The sequence below is a fragment of the Triticum dicoccoides genome, chromosome 5B, assembly GCF_002162155.2.
Source record: "Triticum dicoccoides isolate Atlit2015 ecotype Zavitan chromosome 5B, WEW_v2.0, whole genome shotgun sequence".
Taxonomy (NCBI): Eukaryota; Viridiplantae; Streptophyta; class Magnoliopsida; order Poales; family Poaceae; genus Triticum; species Triticum dicoccoides.
In genome coordinates, this window is record NC_041389.1 from 86,338,540 (window position 1) to 86,361,059 (window position 22,520).

Consider the following 22,520-nt stretch of genomic DNA (forward strand, 5'->3'; position numbering starts at 1 on the left):
CGGTCCTTGCACCACCGAGATGACGAGAAGAGAGGAGGGGGAGAGACAACTGAAGCTCTTCCAGATCAAGGTCGCTTAGGGCCTCCAGCCTGACCATCTCCCCGACTCGTCAGAGTAGTGAGGGCGATGCCGGCAGTAACGGCTCGTCCTCACGTATCTGGCTAAGAGGTGCTAGCATAGGAGTGTAATAAGCCTCTCTGACCCTCTATCTCGCCTACATCGCCATGAATGAGAGGGAGAGGAGGTTGAGGAAAAATCAGGGTGGATCTAGATCTGACCACCTCTTTGTTTGACAGGAAAAGCAGATTAAAGTAAAACCTACTATTACACATGGGCACACCCTCTTCCTCCCCATCCGGTCGACAACATCGGCGGATGAGGGAGGAATAATGGCGGCCGGAGTCCATGGCATGAGGCCGAATTCACTCATAGTCTACATTGATGAGAGAGGGGAAGATTCTCATTGGTGAACACTGCATGAACTTATAAATCCCTTCTTCTTTTGCAGGTTCAATAGTTTATTTCATAATAATTGAATTACAATCTAGTGGCAAGACCTCCTCAATACATGGGGGATGACTTTCGAGCCACTATTGTGGCCTGCTCTGAACGACTATACCTTGGAGCAAATAGCCAAAATACCACTAGTGAAAACCGAACATGCCAAAATGCCACTAGTGAAAACCAACTTGCCAAAATAACACTACTCACTCAAATTTTGAGGCCAAAATGACACTGCCGTTAGATGTCAAAGAAATTCTGTGAGTCAACCCGTTAGTGACTTGTCAGTTTTTTTGTTATTCCAATCTTGCCCCTGCTTCCCTAACTCAACCTCTCCTCTCCCAATCTCTCCCGCACGCACAGGAGAAGCCAAACAAACCATGGCGGCGCGCGGAAGCAGCCCACGCCGGCGCCTCCCTGCCGCTCCCCCTCCCCATCTGACCTTGCTCCGCCGCCCGTTGACCTTGCTCCGCCGCGCTCCGCCTGTCTCCCTCCTCCGTCCGCCCGTCTCCCTCCTCCGCCCGGCCACCCGCCCGTCGCCCTACTCCGCCCGCCCGGTCGCCCGACCGTCTCCCTCCTCCGCCCGGCGCCGCCCGTCCGACCCTCTCCCTCCTCCGTCCGCCAAGGCCAGGAGCGTCGCTTCCGGACCGGCTCTTCCCCGCATCCCCTGCAGTGAACCGGACCGGCTCTTCCCCGCATCCCTTGCAGTGAACCGGACCGGCTCGTCCCGGCGCCTCCAGTTCTCACCGACGCCAGACCGGCTTGCCCACATTGACCTCGACCTCGACAGGCTCTTCAACAAAAGTATGAATTTTTTCAACCAATTTCTCTAGTATCTATCATTGCAAGTGCAGCAAATTTTAGAATTTGTTGTCTTTGTGTTTCAGAGTTGATTTGATGGACGAATTCAGAGTAGAAGTAGATGTTCAAAATGACTTGAAATGAAGTCAGAATGCCTGCTGAAATGTAGCCCAATTGTGCTGAAATGATGTATATTTTGCTGTCAAAGTGTGCTGAAATGTTTTGGAAATCTGTTGGTTTGTTGTGGAAGTGTGTTGAAATGCTGTCAAAATATGCTGAAATGCTGATAAGTGTGCTCATATGCTCATAAAGTGTGCTGAAATGTTGTCCAAGTGTGTTGAAATGCTGTCCAAATGTGCTGAATTATTGTCATACTTGCTACTAAGTTGTAAGTGTAACACGTGAAGAGGTAAGGGCACATATGTCCTTTTTGGATGATGTTAGACCCAGTTAACAACTAGTGGCATTTTGGCTACAAAAAGCTGTATTGAGTGTTATTTTGGCAAGTCGGTTTTCACTAGTGGCATTTTGGCATGTTCGGTTTTCACTAGTGGTATTTTGGCTATTTGCTCTATACCTTGCCAGACATTCTGCAATTCTGTTTTGAGTTCTATTTAGCTTATGTGGAATAAACTCTCTACCGATCATTAAAGACTTAATCTGAGCAACTAAATGACCATAAGCCGAACGATCCGAACTTGACCCAGAGAGACAGGAGAGGCAGTCGAAGAGTCAGACTACACCAGAACAAATCCCTTCTTGCTTCGATGGTCTAATAATATAGAGTATGTAATTAATTTGCTATCAAACTACAACTCTATTTAGAGTCCAGTACTTCGGATGATTGCTTTTGTAACCGTACACAGTTTCCAACATAATTCTTGATCCATGGCATGATCTTTTTATGTCAAATATCTTTTAGTGTTATGTCCATGATGATATGCTTAATCTCTACCTAATAATAAAGCAAATTGGGTTTCGGCCGTCCGTCACGCACTTTTGCAGAAACCCCCTATGTTTTCTATGAATTAACTCGCAGTACACACTTAAGTCAAACCGAACCGTTATTTTAGATTTTTACGGAAACCCCCCTGACGTATTAGATAATTCACCCGCCGATCATATATAAGTCAAACACATGTTTTTTCTAAATTATCCATATCTTTTAAACCGTAACTCCGATTTTAACATGTTATATATGAAAATTGATTAGAAAAATGTGTAGAATCTGAATATGATGTTATTTTGTTTGTTAAATATTTTTAAAACATTTTTGGAAGATATTTAAGTCAAACAAATATTTTTCTTAATTATCCATATCTATTAAACCGTAACTCTGATTTTAACATGTTATATATGAAATTTGAATAGAAAAATATGTAGAATTTGAATATGATGTTATTTTTACCTATTAAATATTTTAAAATATTATTTTAAAAGCAAACTTGTAACCTATAGGGCACGTCCGTTTTTCTTTCATACCGCGACGATCTGGATTGCAAATAAACAACCACTAAAATCATAAAGAGACGAAAGAAAACATCGATAACCACACATGAGCACCTCTGAACAAACTAGCAGGGGAAAAACAACATTCAAACACACTTTGGTTTGTGTGAACACTGAGGCCACTGAAGGTGAGAAGGAGGATAAGCGGCAACACAAAAATGATGCCTCGCTAAAATAAAGGGCATGGACATATTATGGTTATTGGGTTAAGAGTGTGTGTTATTTTTTCTCCCATTGCAACGCACGGGCTCTTTTGCTAGTAAACATGTAAAGTAAACAAAGTGATCAGCAAAAGCTATGACTTCAAAAGTTATAGTTTGAGTGTTCCCACCTCAACTTGTTACTCACTTTTGTGCTAACGTTATACCAAAATTTAATTTTCAATAGCTAAGCCAGGCTAAAATATTCTAGGATATAGAACTGAGAAATCTGAACTACACAACAAATAGCACTAGTGCTATGGAATAGCCATAATCAACAGAAACTAACAAGTAAAGGAGAACTTGACCTAATTCGTACATCTAATAGCATTTTTTTGCAAAAAAGGCTGAAGGCCATATATTAGTAAAACGAGCCCGTATAAGAAGCACCTTACAGAAAAAAGAAATAAAAAGCAAGTCCTTGAAGAAAGAAACATCATCTTCCTTCTGCATCCACCGGCGGCGCGCCGTGAGCAAAACTCGTTGCCACTTCTAGGTATCAATCTGAGCGTAGCAACTTTGTGGAAAGCTAGGTGCTTGGAGAAGTAGTGGCCGAGAAGTCGTCGATGTAGACCAGAAGACACCGATATGATCTGGAAAGATCGCCATCCCGGAGAAGCTGGCGCTAAGAAGGACCAGAAGATTATCCCAACTCCGACAAGACAGAGGAGGGGGATAGAAACCTCACAAAAGTTCCCCACTTCCAGCCCATCTTGCTGAGCCTTCATTGGGACCCAAGTAAAAAGACACGCTGCGATATCACCCCTATTGTCGATCACCTACACAAAACAAAGACATAAATGAGGTCCAATATCTGTCCTTGGCTGAAACTCCACACGCCCTCCGCCAATGCCAAACAACATCGCCGGAACATAGATAGGACGGGGATAATTTATTCCTGGCCGTCGATGACACCATCGTATCACCACTAGCGAGATACATGAACTTGACCCTAACTGAAGTTAGGGTGACCGAAGACTACAACTGGGCCCCCCCTCCTCCATGGTGCCGAAGGCACCTGGAGGCGACAGGAACCGGTGGCTGTCAGAGGAACCATAGTAGCATGTTTTTCAAAGAGGCCTTGTACAACTAGAGTGCCACATCCTCTTGAATCCTAGTATAAGATTAATCCTGGTTTAAAGAGTATTTCATAGCATAGAGAAAACAAAGGAATTCTGAAAACAGTTTTGAGTTGATAGAATGTTTTTTTCCTGGGGTGCAAATGAATTGTAAGAAAATGTTCCTTAGGATTACAATGATGCGAATCAAATGAGAAATGTTTTGGGGAAAATTACTAAGAATTCAAATCCCCCACAAATGATAAAATTCTTTTGAATCAAGGCATCCTTAGAGATAACATTAGTGTGACCTATCACGGATGGAAACTCAAGTTCTGCCAGCGAAAAACAAGATTTTATTGTAAACAGATAATCTGCCACAAGTTATTTTTTAACTTGCACCGTGAATCTGCCAAGCTAACCTGAAAATAATCATATAATATCATTCAATTTCTTCTTGTTCTTCTTCTTCTTCTTCGAACTTCCTAGTTTGAATTACATATAACACACGGAACATTCGTATAATGTGCTTTCAGATCAAGATGTTGAAAATAACATAGCATGAGTATGTTTTGTCTACCCTCTAATTCCTCCACCAAGTCCGTGGTGCGGCTCACAATGCGTATATGAGGTTAGAGGGTAGAGACATATTTATACTCAGTTTCCTGAAAATTCAAATATGTATCTAGATATAATTCAGTTAGACTCCTAATCGAATTAAGCAACCACGATCATAACCGACTAGTTTCCGAGTGAAATTCCTTCTTATCCCTTCGCACGTATGTGTGAGTCATACGCCATGTTTAAACTGTATCAATACATATTTAAACATGTAGGCTTTTTCAATATGTAGAGCTGGATCCTACGCATAGCCCAGCTTCCCCAGTTTATACAGTTCCCGGGAATATTCTAACATGTGTAACAGTATAAGAACATGATTTGTTCCAGTATAACTGTGACCAGCACCATGAGTTTAATTTAATTCCTCAAGTACAACGAATGAATGCAAACCTTTGATCAATTCCAATCTTCCCTTACTAATAAAGTAGTTAATGCTTCTGGTCGTACGTCGTCAGCAATTTTGCTAAAAAAACCCTCTATTTATGAGAATTCAACCCGCCGTCCCTATGTAAGTGGATCTGAAAAAACGATTCATTTTTATAAAAAAAGCCCTACATTTCCAAGAATTCAGCCCGCGACCCTGTCTTCTATCTTATCCCTTTTCCAGCACGGCGGGGCGGCGGTGGGCTCGCGGGAGACGGCGCTCGGGGAGGCGGCGGTGCGCTCGGGCGCCGCATCAGGAGGCGGCAGCGAGGTGGGGAGGCGGCGCTGCGCTCCAGGGATGCAGCAGCGAGGCGTCGAGGTGGCGGTGCCCTCGGGCGCCGCATCAGGCGGCGACATCGAAGCGGGGAGGCGGCGCTGCGCTCCGAGGATGCAGCAGCGAGGCGTCGAGGCGTCGAGGCGGACCTGTGCTCGGGCTCCGCATCAGGCGGCGGCAGCGAGGCAGGAGGCGCACGGGGAGATGAAAGAGGAGAAAATGGAGAGTCGGCCAGGGCACGGACCACAGCGGCGCAAGCTTGCAGGGGGCGATGGAGGGAGGCGGCGCTGCGCTCGGGCGCCGCATGCCTCCTCTGCGTCTCCTTTCTTTCTTCCACAACTCCTTCTCTCTTGCACGTCACCGTCTTGCTGGCCACGCAGTAAAGAGATCGAGGAAGAGGCGGGAGTCGGGTCAATCGATCTGTCGCACGACAGATGCGGCACTCCCTGTTCCATCTAGCAACGGGCAGCAGAGGAAGGTGGAAGAGGAGCCACGACCTCGGAGCAGGATGCTGCCGCCTAACACGCATCTGACCATGAGCTGGAGGATAAGGTATTCACCTCTAAAATCACACTTCTGTTTCCCCGTTTTCATCTCAGATATGGGTTACCAATATACCACTCTCACTTGGATTTGCACATGAAAGCAGTACAAATACTTGCACCGAACTGTATGATTTGTTGGCCCAAGTGTTGAGTCTGAGATGGCATCTTTATGCTTTCAGAGAAGCGCATCTCTGAAATTCACAGTTTTAAACCCAAAGAGATACATCTAGACAATGCTCGCATGAGTGGTTCCAGTGTCATATACGCCAACATGGCAGTAAGCATGTCTTCTTGTTTGATTTTAACTTAGTTGTAGAAGTATCCTATGCTACTATTTGTTGACCAGAATTGGCTACCAGGTTGGAGATTTGGGATCGGATGCTGCTCCAAGAACGAGGGACCAAGGTGCTGAACTAACAGCAGGGGGAGGATGATTCTTCAGGTAACAACATAGCCCGTCGACTAGAGAATTAAGTTAACTGTTTGCTTTACTTGAAGCTCCAAATTGTAGTAATTTTATTCGTTGACTAATTTGGTATAATCTTAATCTAGGAGGATTAGCACTGTATGATATGAGATACTGACGTTTAGCAATGATAAAAGTCTGATGTTGAATGGTTCTTTTCGGAGTACAGTTGTAAGATCTATGATTCTAGCTTCGACCTTTAACTGGACAGTACTAATTGGACATATAATTGATGATTTATGCACAGCAAGATATTCTGTTGTTTTTAGTTCTTCAATCAGATTCATCTAGCCCTTTGTTGACTTTCTAATTGTTACCCTTTACCTCTGAAACTCAGAAATCAGAGAAAGGTCATTGGCAATTTGGCATATCCCTGTCACTGGCGAAGATTTGCTAGAGAGGAAGAGCACCAGATTTTTTTTCTATTGTTGGGGGCATACATAATACATATAGATAAATTTGGACCATTTTTAACAGAGAGATTTCTTGCCACAAATATTAACTCTGTCCAGCAGTGGGCATTGTCAAGGTAATAAAAGGAATTTGCTGAACCTAATTGAATGAAAGAGGGATGGCTAATCGGATTGAGAACCTTCTGTAACTGAATAGACTTATGAACGATCAACAATACTAAATAGTTCCAAATTAACAGACATTGCTTGATTAAAATACTGATTTAAGAATTTGGCGAATCTATAATTCTCTACATAATCACTTAGTGTATTTTTGATCACCGGGTTATCCTAGACCACTTGGGGACAGTATCATCAATTTCTTGCATACTGCAATGCAAGTTTTAAAAGCCAATTTCTTATGTTTCTTATTATCTTTATGTTCACCTAACTGCCAAGAATCATAAAAGGATGCACCTAAGGAGGTAGATTTTGTTTTATGCATATTTTAAGTGTACGTATGCTGCAACTGATTAACAAAACATTGTTCAACCTTCTATGAGTCTGCCTAGGGAGCTGCACAGATTTGGAACAACTTCCAGAACAAGCACCAAGCATTTTGGTCAGGTACCACTAAGCTGCCAGAGCAAGATAGCTGGGATGTCAAGTCCCTAGGGCAATGGTAAATCTCAAATTGCCTGATGTTCGATGGGAAGCATCAGACAATACCAATGTCCAGTAGTAAGATCTGATTGTGCAGGTGGTCAAGCCAAGATAAGTGTGCGTGCATCACCGTTTAGTCGAGATTTAGAAAAAGATGATGTCTGCTATGATAGTTTCCAGAATAGTTTGGCCCTTGAGACACTTCCACTGTATGCATGCGTGTTCCTTTTTTCCAGAGATATGCATGTCTATTGATTATTATTGGAATTGGTTCAACAAACAGTGTATATGTGACAAAATTACTAATATACTGACCGAGCCTGATAATCTGACTAATCCATACAGTGGATATGCACCAATGCTCAAATTTTAAAAATGAAGGATTCAACTTTTTTTTGGATTATTATTATTTGTGAAGTCGTGAGTATGCCTAGCAACCGTAAAAAATATATAGTTCGACTTAGTGGTAGGTTCTGCAGTAGTCTTGCCTTGAAGGTTTCGTCATAGTAAAAATTGATATGTCTTTATGAAGTAATCTGAGCATTTTGTTGGTTGCAGGTTAACTTTGTTCTCCAATATAGGTGGCTTATGTTTGTGCAAAATGATTATGAAAGGACTTCTGGTAACTTTATCTTTTGTCAAGGTTGTTTACTTGGTGGAGCAAACTTCCATTTCCTCTGAACAGGTGAACATGACATGTGTGATGGCTGTCAGCCCTAATGAGCTTTAGACATGTATCTGAGGTTTCGTTGGCTGTAAACAAGTAGGGTCAATGAGTCGAGCAGATCCTGGACCATCACATGAACACATGAAATAGGTTGAGACCGGCAGCTTTTGGTAACCAGTCTAAGCTCTAGCACCTTGATGCAAGCCAGAATAGCCTCACTGGATCAACATTCCCGGGAATAACAGAATTGGTGAACCAGTTGACACTTGATCTTAACTAATCAGTTAATTAAACCCTGAATTTGAATGAAGGGCTCCTTGACTAATTTGTTCACAAGTAGTCCAATGATTCGGGGTTTAGACTTTAGTGTTTTTGGATTATTACGGGGCAGCAACCCTGCTTTTGAGCACACCCAAACAAATTGAATCAGGGTCTCTGCTTTTGGTTGTTCAAGTTTGTGGTAAATCATTATGAACAGTTGTGTTTCCGGTGGCACCTAAATACATTGGTAGATCTGCACTGTACTCTGCTCCTATTGATTGATGATCACAAGTCACAACCCAATTTTAGATCTATTTGATTTGTTTCGTTTAGTGTTGGATGGTGCAAATTAAAGAAAGTGTACTGTCATTCATCAATTTACTAAATCTGGCCTGAATGCGCCGTTGCCTCGATTTCTAAATCTTAACCAATTATCTGGTCACCATTCCCTTAGCTGTTTGACTAGAGCACATTCTCTCGATTGAGAAGATGAATCTAACTAAACCTTCTTAGCTTAGAAACAAAAGTCGTTCTCTCGATGAACCGAGAACTATTGCGGTTAATTTGTCAGCCATTATGTTCCTTCTATACTTTAATTCTTGGTCTGTGTTGAGTTGGGGGGCTTTTTACAGTCTGACAACAAGAATCTCAGACAGTCTGAAATTAGTTGTTTTTTGGATTATCAAGTGATAGAAACATGGTCCTTCAGTTGCTGTACCAATGTATGTTAGGGTTTAGTGAGATTTTCTTCCTGTAAGGTGCGGTTCTTGGGGATAGATTAAATACCAGTCACATTCAATTTGTTGTGAAGTATACCATTTTAGTTCAAATGCCACCTTACCAAAAACAGAGAACAATTTTGCCAATGGAGTAGGATAACAAACATGAAACCAGTTAATCTGTGTATCATAGATGATTGCTTATTTCTAAAGCACCAGGGCGCTCTCCCTGCAACGGGACTACTTGGGCGTCTCCGACGGCAGCATGCTTACTGAGGCTGAAGACTAGCACGGTTGATGAGCTAAAGTGGCGGGTGGAGCTGGACCGCAAGTCCATGGCGCTCGTGTGGAAGGAGCTGGAGGAGGAGCGGATCACGTTGGCGGTGGCGGCCGCCCAGGCCATGGCCATGATCACCAATCTGCAGGAGGAGAAGGTGGTGATGCGGACGGAGGCGGCGCAATATCGATTTGTCATGGAGGAGCAGAGTGCGTATGATTGTGACGAGGCTGAGTGTCTGGCTGCTGAGAAGTGCTTTGTTTTGGGCAAGCCAAAATACTTGAAAAAAAAGAGAGAAAATACTCTTCCCAACCAAACAACCAGCTATTTGTAAAATTCCCTAAAAATGCTCTAAAAAAACTATCTGCAAAAAAACCTAACACAGTAAATATAGTTTAAAAATGTTCACAGTTTTACATATGTTCACACTATTTTTGTTTGAAAAAAATATGTTTGCACTTTTTAAAAAAGATTCAAAATTCCCTAAAAAATTCCATTTTTACTAAAAACATTTCCATTTAGAAATGTACAACAAAAACAAAATGTGTTCAAAAGAATGTTATTTTTTGAGAAATGTTTGAATTTCATAAAACATAACTATTCAAAAAAGTGTTCCAATTTTAATGAAAAATTTAACTTTTATTAATAGTAAGAAAGTTTTCATGTTTAACCTTATCATCGGTGTTTATTAAAATTGGATGTAAAGATGGTCCACAATGGCACATGAAGCAGGTTGTGCTCCCTTTTTCGCCCGGTGCAACGCACGGGCATTTGTACTAGTCAAACATAATTTCCACGATGAGGTATTAATAAAACTGTAGTATAATGTTTGAAAGACACATAAATTGCTACACAAGATCCATGCTTGCACTAGAAATAAGAGATTAATTTTTTGAAAGACACATAAATTGCTTCACAAGATCCGACGCACTCACATGTGTCGTCACCACCATCTTCCACTTGTCCATCTTCAGAGCAGATTGAGGTACCAACCTTGGCAGGTTCCTCCGCCATCGACGCCACCATGACGCCAAATAACGACCACCACCTATGCCAGTCCATCTCCAAGCCGAAGGAGCGCTACCACTAGAAATAAGAGATTAATTAACTACCAAATACATTATCCATCATCTTCGGGGCAGTCTACGTCACAGCCGTAGTCTCCAGCAGCAAACATGTCCTCAGGGTAGAACCCAGCAGCAATTCGCCTCCCAGCAAACCACCTACGATCCATACTCCTCCTGCAATGGGACGAGCTGTCGAGGCACGCGTACTCCAGAAACGCCTTCCCGACTCCAGCAACCGCCGGATTACTGCCGGAGCTGGGCCGCGGGATCACGACCTTCACAAGGTTACTGAATTTGCGCGCTTCTTCTCTGGCATCCTCCACCAGGTCTTCGAACTTGTCGTCTAGGCGATCGTCCGGCGAGAGCATCTTGGTCAGGCGTACCACCTTGGTCGCTTCGGCTTCGGGAGGCACCCAAGGCCGGTCGGTGGTGGTGGTGGTGGTGGTGTTTGTTCGTGTTGTTGATGAGCATTAGTTCTTGGACGATTTGGCCTGCAGTGAAGATGAAGTTGGAGCGGAGTACCGTCTGGTTTCCCGATGTGTTTACACTCTAAAACGACCGGAGTCCACTCATGCTGCAACCCAGCCACAGCCAAGATTAAGTTAGAATGGACGTTCATATCAAAACATGCTTGTGGGTTCGCAGCCGTGCGTCCGCGCGTGGACCAGAACAGAAAAAAGATTAAGAGAGGGACGGGAGATGCATGGGAACCTGGTCGGACTGGCCATCGGCCGGCGGAAAGGAGTTGGCCATGCGATACGGCAAGGCCGGCAAGGCGGCGGCGGAGGATTCCGTCTGTGGGATCGGATGGATCAATCGTTCTGTTGGAGACGAGGCGCTCGGGCCGTTCATATAAGGCCGGCTGGACCGTGGGGCATAACGTTTCAGATAGGAGTCGGTGTCCGAATTCAGGGGCGTTTGCTGCTTTTTAATAACGAAATGATATCGGAAAAAGTCCATTTTAAACCCTGAATTCGGATGGGTTCGACGAAACGAACCCTCAAGTCGAAATCCCGGTCGATTGCACCCTGAACCATGCAATCCCGGTCTAAATCGAACCTTCGGGTCATTTGGATGGCCGGGATTGGAACATTTCGCAGAGGGTGCACACCAGCTCCCTGCTGGGCCAGCCCGCTTTAATTTTTTTCTGTTAAGAAACAAAAATTCACCAAGAGCGCTACACCCTGCTCCCTGCTGGGCTGTCCCGTATAATTTTTTTCGTTAAAAAACAAAAAAGTTAGCGCCCAGCCTGCTGGTGCTGTTTGATCGAAAAAACCAGTGGCCATCTTAGTAGGAAATGACAAATGAAAAAAAAAAGAAACTTGTGAACTAGAATTTCAAAAATAAAAACTGGTATAACACACAATTGTTGAATACTTATTCGGAAAATGTTCAGCATATACTACAAAAATGTTCATCTATTCATATTTTTTTCAAAAATAATATCATATATTTTCCGCGAGTTCGAATTATTTTCCACGCACCTCTTTCATTTTTTCATTAATTTGTGAAGTTGCATATTTGCAAAAAATAAGCGCACAAATAAGAACCGTGAACCAGATTTTCAAAATAATATAAAGTTGTTCATGAACCAGATTAAAATATTGTTCAGAATGTTTTTGTCCCATATTATTGACAAATTTTTAAAGAAATGTTTGTGATTTTAAAAATTGGTTCCGTTTCAAAAATTCTTCACAAATTTTAAAAATGTTTGTCTGTTCTAATTTTGTTCTGGAGTTTCAAAAAATATTCCTGTATTTCATAAAATTCTATAAATGTTTGTGTTTTCAATAAAAAATCAGGAGTTTGAAAAATGTTTCTGTTTCAAAATTGTTTGTGAATTTTAAAAAACTTTCATGTGCACACATGTGTGGTTGTTCTGTGCACAGTTTGGCCCCACTTTCCTCCTCTTTTTGCATTTAAACATCACTCTTTGGAACGCACGTCAGCTGATTTCGTGTGATTCCCTTCCTCTGTTCCGAAGGGCAACTCTGCATGCACATACATTAATTTTCTTTCCGATGTTTTGTACCTCCTTCCCTTTCTCGTGCCTACACTTTCCTTTCCCTTGAACCGAGCAGGCCCTTATTGTTTTGTGTTGCCATATGAACGCATTCGGTCGCTCGCTCAGCTGGTTGTACCAGCGCATTTGTTGTTGCAAATACTGAGTTAACGTTTCACGCCTGTGCGTGCAACAGAAAAATAAAGACACTTTTTTTAGCAAAAAAAAAAAAAGGGCTGGCCCAGCGCGAAGGACCGGCGCACACACAGTGGTCAACATGCCGCTCCTTCGTCCAATAGCTAGACAAATCCCGGTTGACTTTTGCTAGGGTTTGATTTAGACCGGGATTGCATAGTTCAGGGTGCAATTGACCGGGATTTCGACTTGAGGGTTCGTTTCGCCGAACCCCTATGAATTCAAGGTTTAAAATGGATTTTTTCCAATGATATTTGGCGAATGTTCGCCGTGAGGCAGACTCCAGCGGCCGATGCCACGTAGATTTTCGGGACCTGTAATGGCGCGCTTCCTACACTCCATTCTTATTCTCTCCAAAACATATATATCAGCAAGGTGCACCAGAGGGGACTCAAACTCGCGACCTCCATGGATGTTCTTACCACTCGGGCTGAAGTGGTCTTTGTGAACACTTTGTGATAAACTCTTATATTCAGTTGAAGCTAAAAAAAATTAAAATTTGTTTTTTCATTTGAAAATTCATCCGAAAAAAATCCCCCAGAAATTTTGTAAGAACAGAAATCCCTATTTGTTTTGCAACGTGCCAATACAACCAAAAGTTGCCAAGTTATAGAGATAATTTTTTTAAAACTTGCCATGTTTTTGAGAGGAGATTTTTTTAACTTGCCATGTGCAATTTTATTTTAGGTAGCATGGCAATTTTATTTGTTTAGACCATGTCATTTCTCCAATTGGTCCATGATTTTTTTATTAATTACACCATGGCTGTTTTTGTAGGTACCATGGCAATTTCATTATTTAGACCATAGTACTTGTTTGTAGGTAGCATGTTATTTTTATTATATTAACCTGACATGTTTGTTATTAAGAGGGTGACAGTTTTATTATTATGAGGATGGCATTTTTATAATTGAGAGGATAGCAATTTTATTTTTTTAATTATATGCTAATTTTATTATTATTGGCATGACAATTTTATTAATTAGACCTTGGTAGTTTTAGTGTAGGTAGCTTGGTAGTTTAGTGTAGATAGCATGTCATATTTATTTTATAGACTATGACATTTTAATTATTTAAACGATGGCAATTCTATTATTAAGACCATGATAGTTGTAGTAGGTAGCATGTCATTTTTAATACTTACACGATGGCAGTTTTAAAATTTAACGATGGAAAATTTCTTATTTAGATCTTGGCATTTTTGTTATTTAGACTATTGAAATTTTCTTGCCATAGGTGTGTACATAGAAATATTTTATTTGTCACGACAAATCACTATCTTTAGTTGCCATGGTCTGAGACGTAAGGGTTTATTACTTTTTGCATTTGCATATGCATGTCAAAAAATTAATACTCCCTCTGTAAACTAATATAGGACTTTTTAGATCAGATCTAAAAAGTCTTATATTAGTTTACAGAGGAGTACAAATCATGGCTAATTACTTAGATTTGTACTGTTTACATGTCAAGTGTAAACCCTAGCCTAGAAAACCATGTCTAATTATTCAGAGCATGGCAGTTGTAAGTTATGTTTTCTTTGCATTTTCTTGTATGAGAAGATATTTTTTATTTTTTATTAATGGGTGTTCTTTTTGTGAAAAACTGCTATTTGGGCCTATCCTGCGTGCTTCACAATTTTCTGGGTCAACTGAGTGTCGTGCAGAAACAAGATCTTTCGTTCAATCGTCCACCTCCCCAGCTGACGAAAATGTTGGATGGTCGATCCACCCCTAGAGAATGGATCGATCAATGGGAGCCTCCTCCATGACAACGTCAGTCTGATATTGGCGGCCTTTATTAAATATAGTGTGAGGCTTATCTGCAGCATACACCATGGATGGTTACAAATACGTGGATTGCAGACTACTCCCAAATTAACTCCCGATCGTAGCAATCCTCCTAGAATGATCCTAGTGTTTGTCGATCCTTCAAACTCTAACATGCAACACTCATAGTCATAGGATAGTCAAAGAATATCATAATTGCTGTGAACATTAATGAATTTTAATTTATGTGCGTCTTCCAGAACATACCAGTACATTGATATCATGCCCATGTTACAAGAAAAATGATGCCATGCCACCAAGGATGATGTCAAGGGGGCACGGTACCAAACTGTCTCAAGTGAATGTGTTAAATATTTGAGGAATTTCTTATTAAGTTTAATCCAGTAAAAGAGTAGATAAAACATGGTTAACATAGTAGCGGTGATAACATACCAACACATTGATATCATGCTCATGTTAAAACAAAAATGATACCATGCCACCAAGGATGATATGAAGGGGCCATAATACCAAACTGTCTCTAAGTGAATGTGTTCAATATTTGAGGAATTTCTCATTAAATTTAATCCAAAAAGAGAGTAGATAAAACTTGGTTAAGATAGTAGCGGTGATGATCGAACCATGCAACAGATTGATGAAGCTAGTCATGCAATCAAGATCATGAGAAACAAGCATCATATCCATATCTATTACTACTATCAGTAAACCAAACGCTAACCCTCACTGAGGGGATAAGATGACATATGGAGCAGCGGAAGGAGATGCGGGTGTGTCGTTCGTCATGTCGCTAAGGAGGTGGTCGATGTCGGGGATGAAATTGTCATTGAAGAACTCGTCGTTGGGAATGTCGACGTTCGACAATGGGGAAGAGAAACAAACGCGAAGAGAAAATCATCTGAGTCCATTTAGGGCCTGTTTGGTTCCAAATAAGTCACCAACTTATAAGTCAGGTGACTTAAAACCAGTGACTTATAAGTCACGCTTGTTTGGTTGTCACCTGACTTATAAGTCACCTGACCACACATTCCCACACCAATCCATATCATGTAGGTGGTGGGACCCACGCAAAAGGGGGTGACTTATAAGTTTTAAGTTGGGATGGAGCAACTTATGACTTATAAGTTGGGTCCGTTTGGCAAAATAAGTCACTTTTTTCACTTTTCGACTTATAAGTTGGTGACTTATTTAGAACCAAACAGGCCCTCAGATTCGTCTCCCACTAGTAGATCAAACGTTTCAACTTCTTTCTTGCGTCACAAAAATGAAGCAACACATACATGTGGCATAGGTACTAGCGCGGTGCGGCAACGAAACACGATACACGCGCGAGGCGGGCGGCGGAGGAGGAGCACATATGTATGTGCTTTCTTCTCAAACTCTTAGTTGTATGTGGAACAACTTCTCTTCTAAGTTGATCACAGCCATTCTCCACTAACGTGATGGGACTAAATTTTCCACACCCTCTTGTCATGCATTAACGGACCACATGGGCCTCTTGGGTTTACTAGAAATTATTGAAAAAAAGATCTGAATTAATAAATGGGCTAGAACCAATAATTCCAACAAAACGTTATTTTATCATCGGAATATTTACTAGCGTATGAATAGAAGCACTAAAGAGGGACAAAATTACAAAGTTTGAATGTGATCACGGTATTTTTTTGGTTGCTAATGATACATCGACACGTTAGTACAGGTGCTTTGGATGGATTGAAGATCATGGTTAGCTAGGCTGTACATGTGAATGGCTTCTCAAGCATATTGTTCAACCGGATAAACTCCTTCTCGTGTCCTTCTTCCTTTCCGCAAATGAATTTCCCCTTTTTGGGATGAATGATCTCAAAGCTACGGGGGCAAAGTATACACACACTCCTGCGAGGTTTCTTTTCTGTTAAAAGAAAAAGAGATAAGTTAGTATTCATGTTATGAAATCACCCACATGCAGTATTCAAATAACTGTACAAGGATATATAGCCGCTCCAAAAGAATGTACACACATACTCTTGCGGGTGGGTGGCTGCGTCTGAAATGTAGATATCTTATCTGTGTAAGTATGAGAATGAAGCAAAAAGTCAGTTAATCATGGTTACGCAACCAAGTACCAAAAGAGATTAGTGAGGATCGGAGGAGGACTTACTGACGATAGCGCATGTCTCGACAACCACTCGGCAGCCCTGTATTTCGACAGCCTTGTCATCATCGCCACAGATGTACTTGTAGCGCAGCTCCCCGAAGAATTGCCGCACGGGGGTCTCAGGCGGAGCGCCCCTCCTGCGAGCCCAAAAGCTGACGTGGTGCCATGTCTCGCCTCTGAATATGACGGCCATGTTCATCAAAGGTTTGACAAGGTCGAACTCAGCACCCTGAAAATTAGTTGCCAGAACGGAGACAGTTGGGTTAACCCTCTAGTCAACTTACTGTCTCTTGACAATGAAAAGTTAAAGGTTTTTCCCGCAATAAAATAGAAAAGTACTACTCGATTCCAACAATAGATGTAATAAGCATTTTTCAGTGATTTTTGATTGTTCAGATAATGATCGGATCAGTTATGTACCGGGTTCTTGGAGTTGTAGTGGAGGAGGGCACAACGAGCATGGTGAATGACGGAGGCATCTCGCTCTCTGCAATTGCAATTAACGCATATACATAAGAAAAATATTACGCGAGGCCAGGGATACCAATCCGGAATTGTAGAAGAATTTAACTTACTCTTCTGATCGCTCTCTGTCCTCTGCGGCAACGGAAGAGAATACAGATCCCATCTATGTCTTGAGAATCTGCCTTGACTTTCCCCTCTTTGATTACCAGCCTTGCCCCTTGGCTTCCTCTCTCTTGGCTTGTTTGATTCGAGGACTTCATATGAGATCGCTGCAACTATATGGAGCGGCCGCCGGGGCGACGAAAAATTCTCCCAATCCGATCCGAGTCAAATTTGTAGGTTTGGCTGTAACTCTGCAGGATACCGCCGCAAACGTGAGCAGGAGATAACCGACAGGTGCACCGCAAAAAAAAAGAAAAAAAAAAGAAGAAAGAAAGAAAAAAAATACTGCGTTTCGTGCAAACCCCGTCGATCTCCAGCAACGAGGTGAAGAAACCGATCGCCCGACGGTGAAGCTGTTTTCCCCCGCCCCATTTCCTGAATAGAAATACTACTCCCGTTTAGATTTTTTTATAACCCAAAAGAAACAAGACATGGCAATTCCCATCATACATACAAAAATTAAATTGCCATGGCAAATTCACAGTAAAAATTGCCGTGGTATTTTTGTTGACACCAGATTTTGGCATGGTCAAAAGCACAATTAAGAAAACCTCAAATGGAGAAGTGCTTGATGTAACAAAGTTCCGTATCGTCAAATGAGAAACTTTGATATTTTGGCCATATCCATCCGGTCCCATCTCTAAGGTCGAAGTTATGTTCAAAGTACTGAGATTTTGTATCCAGAACACTATTCGGCTGATTAGGCTCCTAAGACTGCCTCGTATGGAAAACGGATCTACACGAATTATCTTCTGTAGCGCAGCTCCCCGGAGAATTGCCGCACGGGAGTCTCAGGCGGAGCACCCCTCCGGGGACCCCAAAAGCTGACGTGGTGCCATGTCTCGCCTCTAAATATGACGGCCATGTTCATCAAAGGTTTGACAAAGATCGAACTCGGCACCCTGAGAATATTGGATGCCAGAAACGGAGACAGCTCGATTAAAGTTGTGTTCGTCTCGATTTCAACAATACGATGTGACAAGCATTTTTCAGTGATTTTTGGTTTTTCAGATGATGATCAGATCAGTTATGTATCGGGTTCTTGGAATTGTAGTGGAGGAGGGCGCAGCGAGCATTGTGAATGCAATAATGCTAAATATACAAAGAGTTACATGCAATTACACGCTGACTAGAATTTTTTCCATGTACTAACCAATCACAAACTTGCCACCCCCTGATTTTCAGGGTGGTGGGCCGCCTCCCCATCTGTTGATCAATCAAATTAACCCTCTTTGTAAAACCTTGTAACTCGTTTGTACGTGTAGCATTACTCTTGTGAATGACGGAGGAGTCCCGCTCTCTGCAATCACAATTAACAGTATATAAGAAAAAGGTCCCGTTCTCTGCAATCAAAAAGTATTACGAAAAGGCCATGCAAACCAGTCCGGGACTGCAGAACTAAACTTACTCTTCTGAGCGGTGTCTGTCCTCTGCGGCAACGGAAGAGAATAGAGATCCCATCCTAGCTAGTCTCGAGAATCTGATTGCTGCCTCTCGTTTTGTTTGAAACCCCGACATGCAAATATATGGAGTGGGCGCCGGCGCCGGCGCGGTGAAATTTCTCCCAGATAGGATCCGAGTCGAACTTGTAGGTTTGCTTGTAAGGGCATGTACAATGGTTGATAAGACAGTCTTATCTTAAGTCCTGCATGTAATTTAGAGATGACAAAAAATTATGTCTACAATGGGTTATATCTTAGCCTTATCTTCAATAACTCATTATTCCTTAAAACATGGTGAGAAAAATTGTGCTAAGATATCATCTCTTGCCTTCTCTTAAATAAAAGAAGACAAACTTTTTCTTATGAGTTCTCTCTCCTCTACCTCATCATTTATCCTACGTGGCACTCCTAAGATAGCACCATTGTACATGCCCTAACCGTTCAGGATACCGTCGCAATCTAAACAGGACAGGAGTATCACGAACCTAGCTCACAAATCACACTGAGAAGGGGTGGTGGAGAGGGTGGCTGGGTTTCGGGAGGTAGACGGAAGCAATCTCATGCTAGGGATTGGAAATCTAGAGATACATCAGAAAGAAGAGCTGACGTCTGCGAGATAGAGTTCATCAGTTATGGGCGTGTTTGGTTGCCTGTGTGAGGCCCAACCAGGCCTGCACGGGAACCGAACGGGCTGTTTGGTTGCCTGGTTATGAAACTTAAAGCACCTCTAGGCCTGACTCGCTGGGAACCCAGGAATCGGCAGTTTCTTTCGAGTCAGGCTGAGACGAGCACACAAGGTGGGCCACTTGCACAAGGGGAGATGGGAGGGATACGAGCTGGTATGCAGTCTGTGTGTGCTTATCTTCTCCTACCTCCAGCAACCTTCCCTCTAATTCTGTTCGTCCGAGCCCCTTCCGATCTACACAACGGTGCTTCGATTCGAGGTAAGCTCTACACGTAAAAGATGCACCTCGATGCTATGGTTCCATTCAGGCGATCGGTTTGTAGTTTCGTCGGTTGTAAGTTCTTAATTTCGTCTTCCCGTTTGAAGCTGTTCTTGACGAATTTTGTTAGATTCGTCACGCACAATCGATCATTTGAGTTTTCCTTTGACCAGCAGCCTAATCTCGTAGTTCCTCACAACATTCGTGTTCTAAGTTTTTGGTTTCGACGATCGTAGCTTCATCTCTCTTTGAGCAGCCGTCTACTGCACTGACGCCGCAATGTCGAGCTCCTCTGTCCTCTGCTCAGAGCCCTCCCATTCGTCCCTCTCGACGCCGAACCCCTTCCCCTTGATCTCCTTGCCCACGTCCTACTACACTAGAGTCATTTCCGGCGTCGCTCATCTCGGCCTACTCTCTGTCGTCCTCCTAGTGCATTGACGCTGCAATGGCATGCACACTGCTTTTTTGTGTCCTCTGCCTCCATGCACACTGCAATTCGCCGCGCCGCCGACGGGGTCGATCATCTTGGCCTCCTCTCTCTCGCCCTGCTACACTGGAGTCGTTTCCGGCATCGATCATCTCGGTCTCCTCTCTCGTCCACTGCACTAACGAACCATGGCGCGGGCACCGCATTCTCCCCCTCTGTCGACTGTCTTTGCGCGAGCACCACAACTAGTTCGTCGACGGTGTCGCTCGCTGTGCCGCTGACGGGGTCGCTCGTCGACGACTCCATGCTCGTCATGTCGAACACGGCGCCACAACCACTATCATGGTCCGGCGCACACTGCATTTCTTCTCCTCCTCCCTCTGCTAGCTCTTAACCATGTGTGCTAAGTGCAAGTGCTAGCTCTTAATCATATCCCATGCGGGCAACCAAACACCGTGTTCATGTGCCGCTTGGGCTAATGCAGGCAACCAAACAGAATGCACTTGGTATTACCTAATGCAGTGACCCCCGATGCAGGCAACCAAACAACTTGCAGATGACACATTTGGGGCTGTTTTTGCTCACCCAGGCTGTGTTGAAAAGTGTATGCAATGCGCCAAACTTGAACCAAACATGCCCTATGTATTTGCTCGTCAAGTTTTTGTTCGTCATTTTTTTTGAGAGCCTCGCCTGAAGCCGAGCGCGAGATGGGCCAGCCCAGGCCTGCGCGAGACCACAGGCAACAGGCCACAGCCTGGTCTTTCTTTTTTGCATGTTTTGTTTTTGTCTTTTGCTTTTTTATTTCTTTACTTCTATTTATACTTCTAAATATTTTGAATACATATATGACAGAAATATTTACACAAAGTATTTGAAAAATGTTAAATGTGTATATAGAAAAAGTTTCTCATGTATACGAGAAATGTATACAAAGTTATACAATGTGTATGAAAAAGTTGATCATGTATTTAAAAATATTAATCAAGCATTTGGAAATAAATGTTAATAAATTATTTTAAAAGTGTTAATCAAGCATTTGGAAAATGTTAACCAAGCATTTGAACAATGTTAAATGTGTATAGAAAAAAATCCTTGTCATATATATATGAAAAATACAACGTATATGAAAAAATGTTGATCGTGTATTTAGAAAATGTTAAACGTGTATACAAAAATGTTCCTGTTGTATAAAAAATGTGTAGATATCAATAAACATATTTAAAAAAATTTATTTTGTATTTATAAAATTTTAAACATGTATATAAAAAAATTTCTAAACATATACAAAAAATGTACTTTTTGTGTTAATAAATGTTTTTGTGCCATTAAAAAAAAGTCACCTTGTATTGAAATATGTTGACCATGCATTCATAACATGTTAATCTTGTATTTAAAAATGTTAAAGTTTATTGATATGTACAAAAAAATATACAATGTGTAAGAAAAAAGTAAACATCAAAAAATATAAGTTTAAAAGAAATATGCCTCCCCCAATCCATATTACTTGTCGCTCAAACGGAATATGAATTGGAGTGGCATGTATTTAAAATGTTAAACGTGTATATAAAGTATGTTTCTGATGTATATGAAAAATCTTTACTGAAAAAATTGACATGTGTTGAACAAAAAAGAAACCAATGAAAATCAACAAAGAAACAACGAACAACGAAGAAACCAAATAAAAATGAGGAAAACCAAAAAAGAAATCAATGCAAGAGAATGTAAACAGAGAAAACCGAGAAAAAACATAGAAAAATGAAGAAGGAAATAAATAAAAGAAAAAATAGTGAAACCCAAGAAAGTCACAAAGAAAAACAAAATAAAAGAAAGAAAAGAAAAAACGGTGATACCATGAAAGAAACAAAGAAAATCATTGAAAGATAGAAAAATAAAGAAACCCGATGAAGAAACTGTGAAAACTGAAAGAAAAAATAGAGAGGAACAAAAATAGAAAAGTAAAAAAAGGACCAAATCTCGACCACAAGAAGTCACCTCGCTCACTCGACACGGAGAAGAAAATGGGTCGGCCTAGTAGCTAGCTATAGAACAGGGGGAAGCTTCGGGCAAGACAAAAGGTCCACTCGCTATATGCGAGATATAGGTTTTGCACTATCCTCCTATTGTAGTTGTGTCCCTGCCACCATGGGCCCACACATTAGTTCAGTGTGCACCATAGCCCATGTCACGACCTAGTACTTGACTACCCCCCCGGAAAGCCGGTTGACGAGGAAAGTCAGCAAGATTGAACCAGCATTTGGCATCGTCATTCCCGTAACTCATTTGCTGGTTCTGCTGGGAGTTGGTCGCTGTCGGAGTGTATCTGCGAAACACCCACTGGGCGGCTGGCGGCAATCCGGCGAAGCCGGTTGGCGAGCAGCCGGTCGTGCGGCTGTTTATTTGATGGGCGGCGGGCCGGGTTGATCGACCCGGCAGCCTTTGACTTAGTGTATGAAGCGTAAAGGAGTTCTAGCCCGTTGTGCTTGCGAGCCGACAGGCAAAGCTGGATCTGTGGCTTTAG

The 22,520-nt window shown here is 42.2% G+C and overlaps 1 protein-coding gene and 1 long non-coding RNA gene across 5 annotated transcripts; one reads left to right on the top strand and one right to left on the bottom strand.

The window, feature by feature from the left end:
* Nucleotides 1–5,283: 5,283 nt before the first annotated feature.
* On the top strand, nucleotides 5,284–8,623 carry LOC119307526. Of its 4 annotated transcripts, none has more exons than XR_005149348.1 (4): nucleotides 5,291–5,939; nucleotides 6,112–6,209; nucleotides 6,292–6,374; nucleotides 7,363–8,005. It is a non-coding gene; the product is annotated as an uncharacterized LOC119307526 (long non-coding RNA). The 4 variants fall into 4 exon arrangements; XR_005149347.1 differs by adding an exon at nucleotides 8,012–8,623 and having other exon boundaries at nucleotides 5,294–5,939; nucleotides 6,292–7,570; XR_005149349.1 differs by having other exon boundaries at nucleotides 5,284–5,939; nucleotides 6,037–6,209; nucleotides 6,292–8,005.
* A 7,359-nt stretch (nucleotides 8,624–15,982) lies between these two features.
* Nucleotides 15,983–17,443, bottom strand: LOC119305222. Its single transcript, XM_037581801.1, has 5 exons — nucleotides 17,138–17,443; nucleotides 16,983–17,049; nucleotides 16,566–16,791; nucleotides 16,430–16,471; nucleotides 15,983–16,316 (listed from the first exon to the last, which is right to left on the bottom strand). The coding sequence occupies exons 1-5, from the start codon at nucleotides 17,188–17,190 to the stop codon at nucleotides 16,156–16,158; spliced, it is 549 nt and encodes a 182-aa protein (XP_037437698.1). The 5' UTR covers nucleotides 17,191–17,443; the 3' UTR covers nucleotides 15,983–16,155.
* Nucleotides 17,444–22,520: the final 5,077 nt, after the last annotated feature.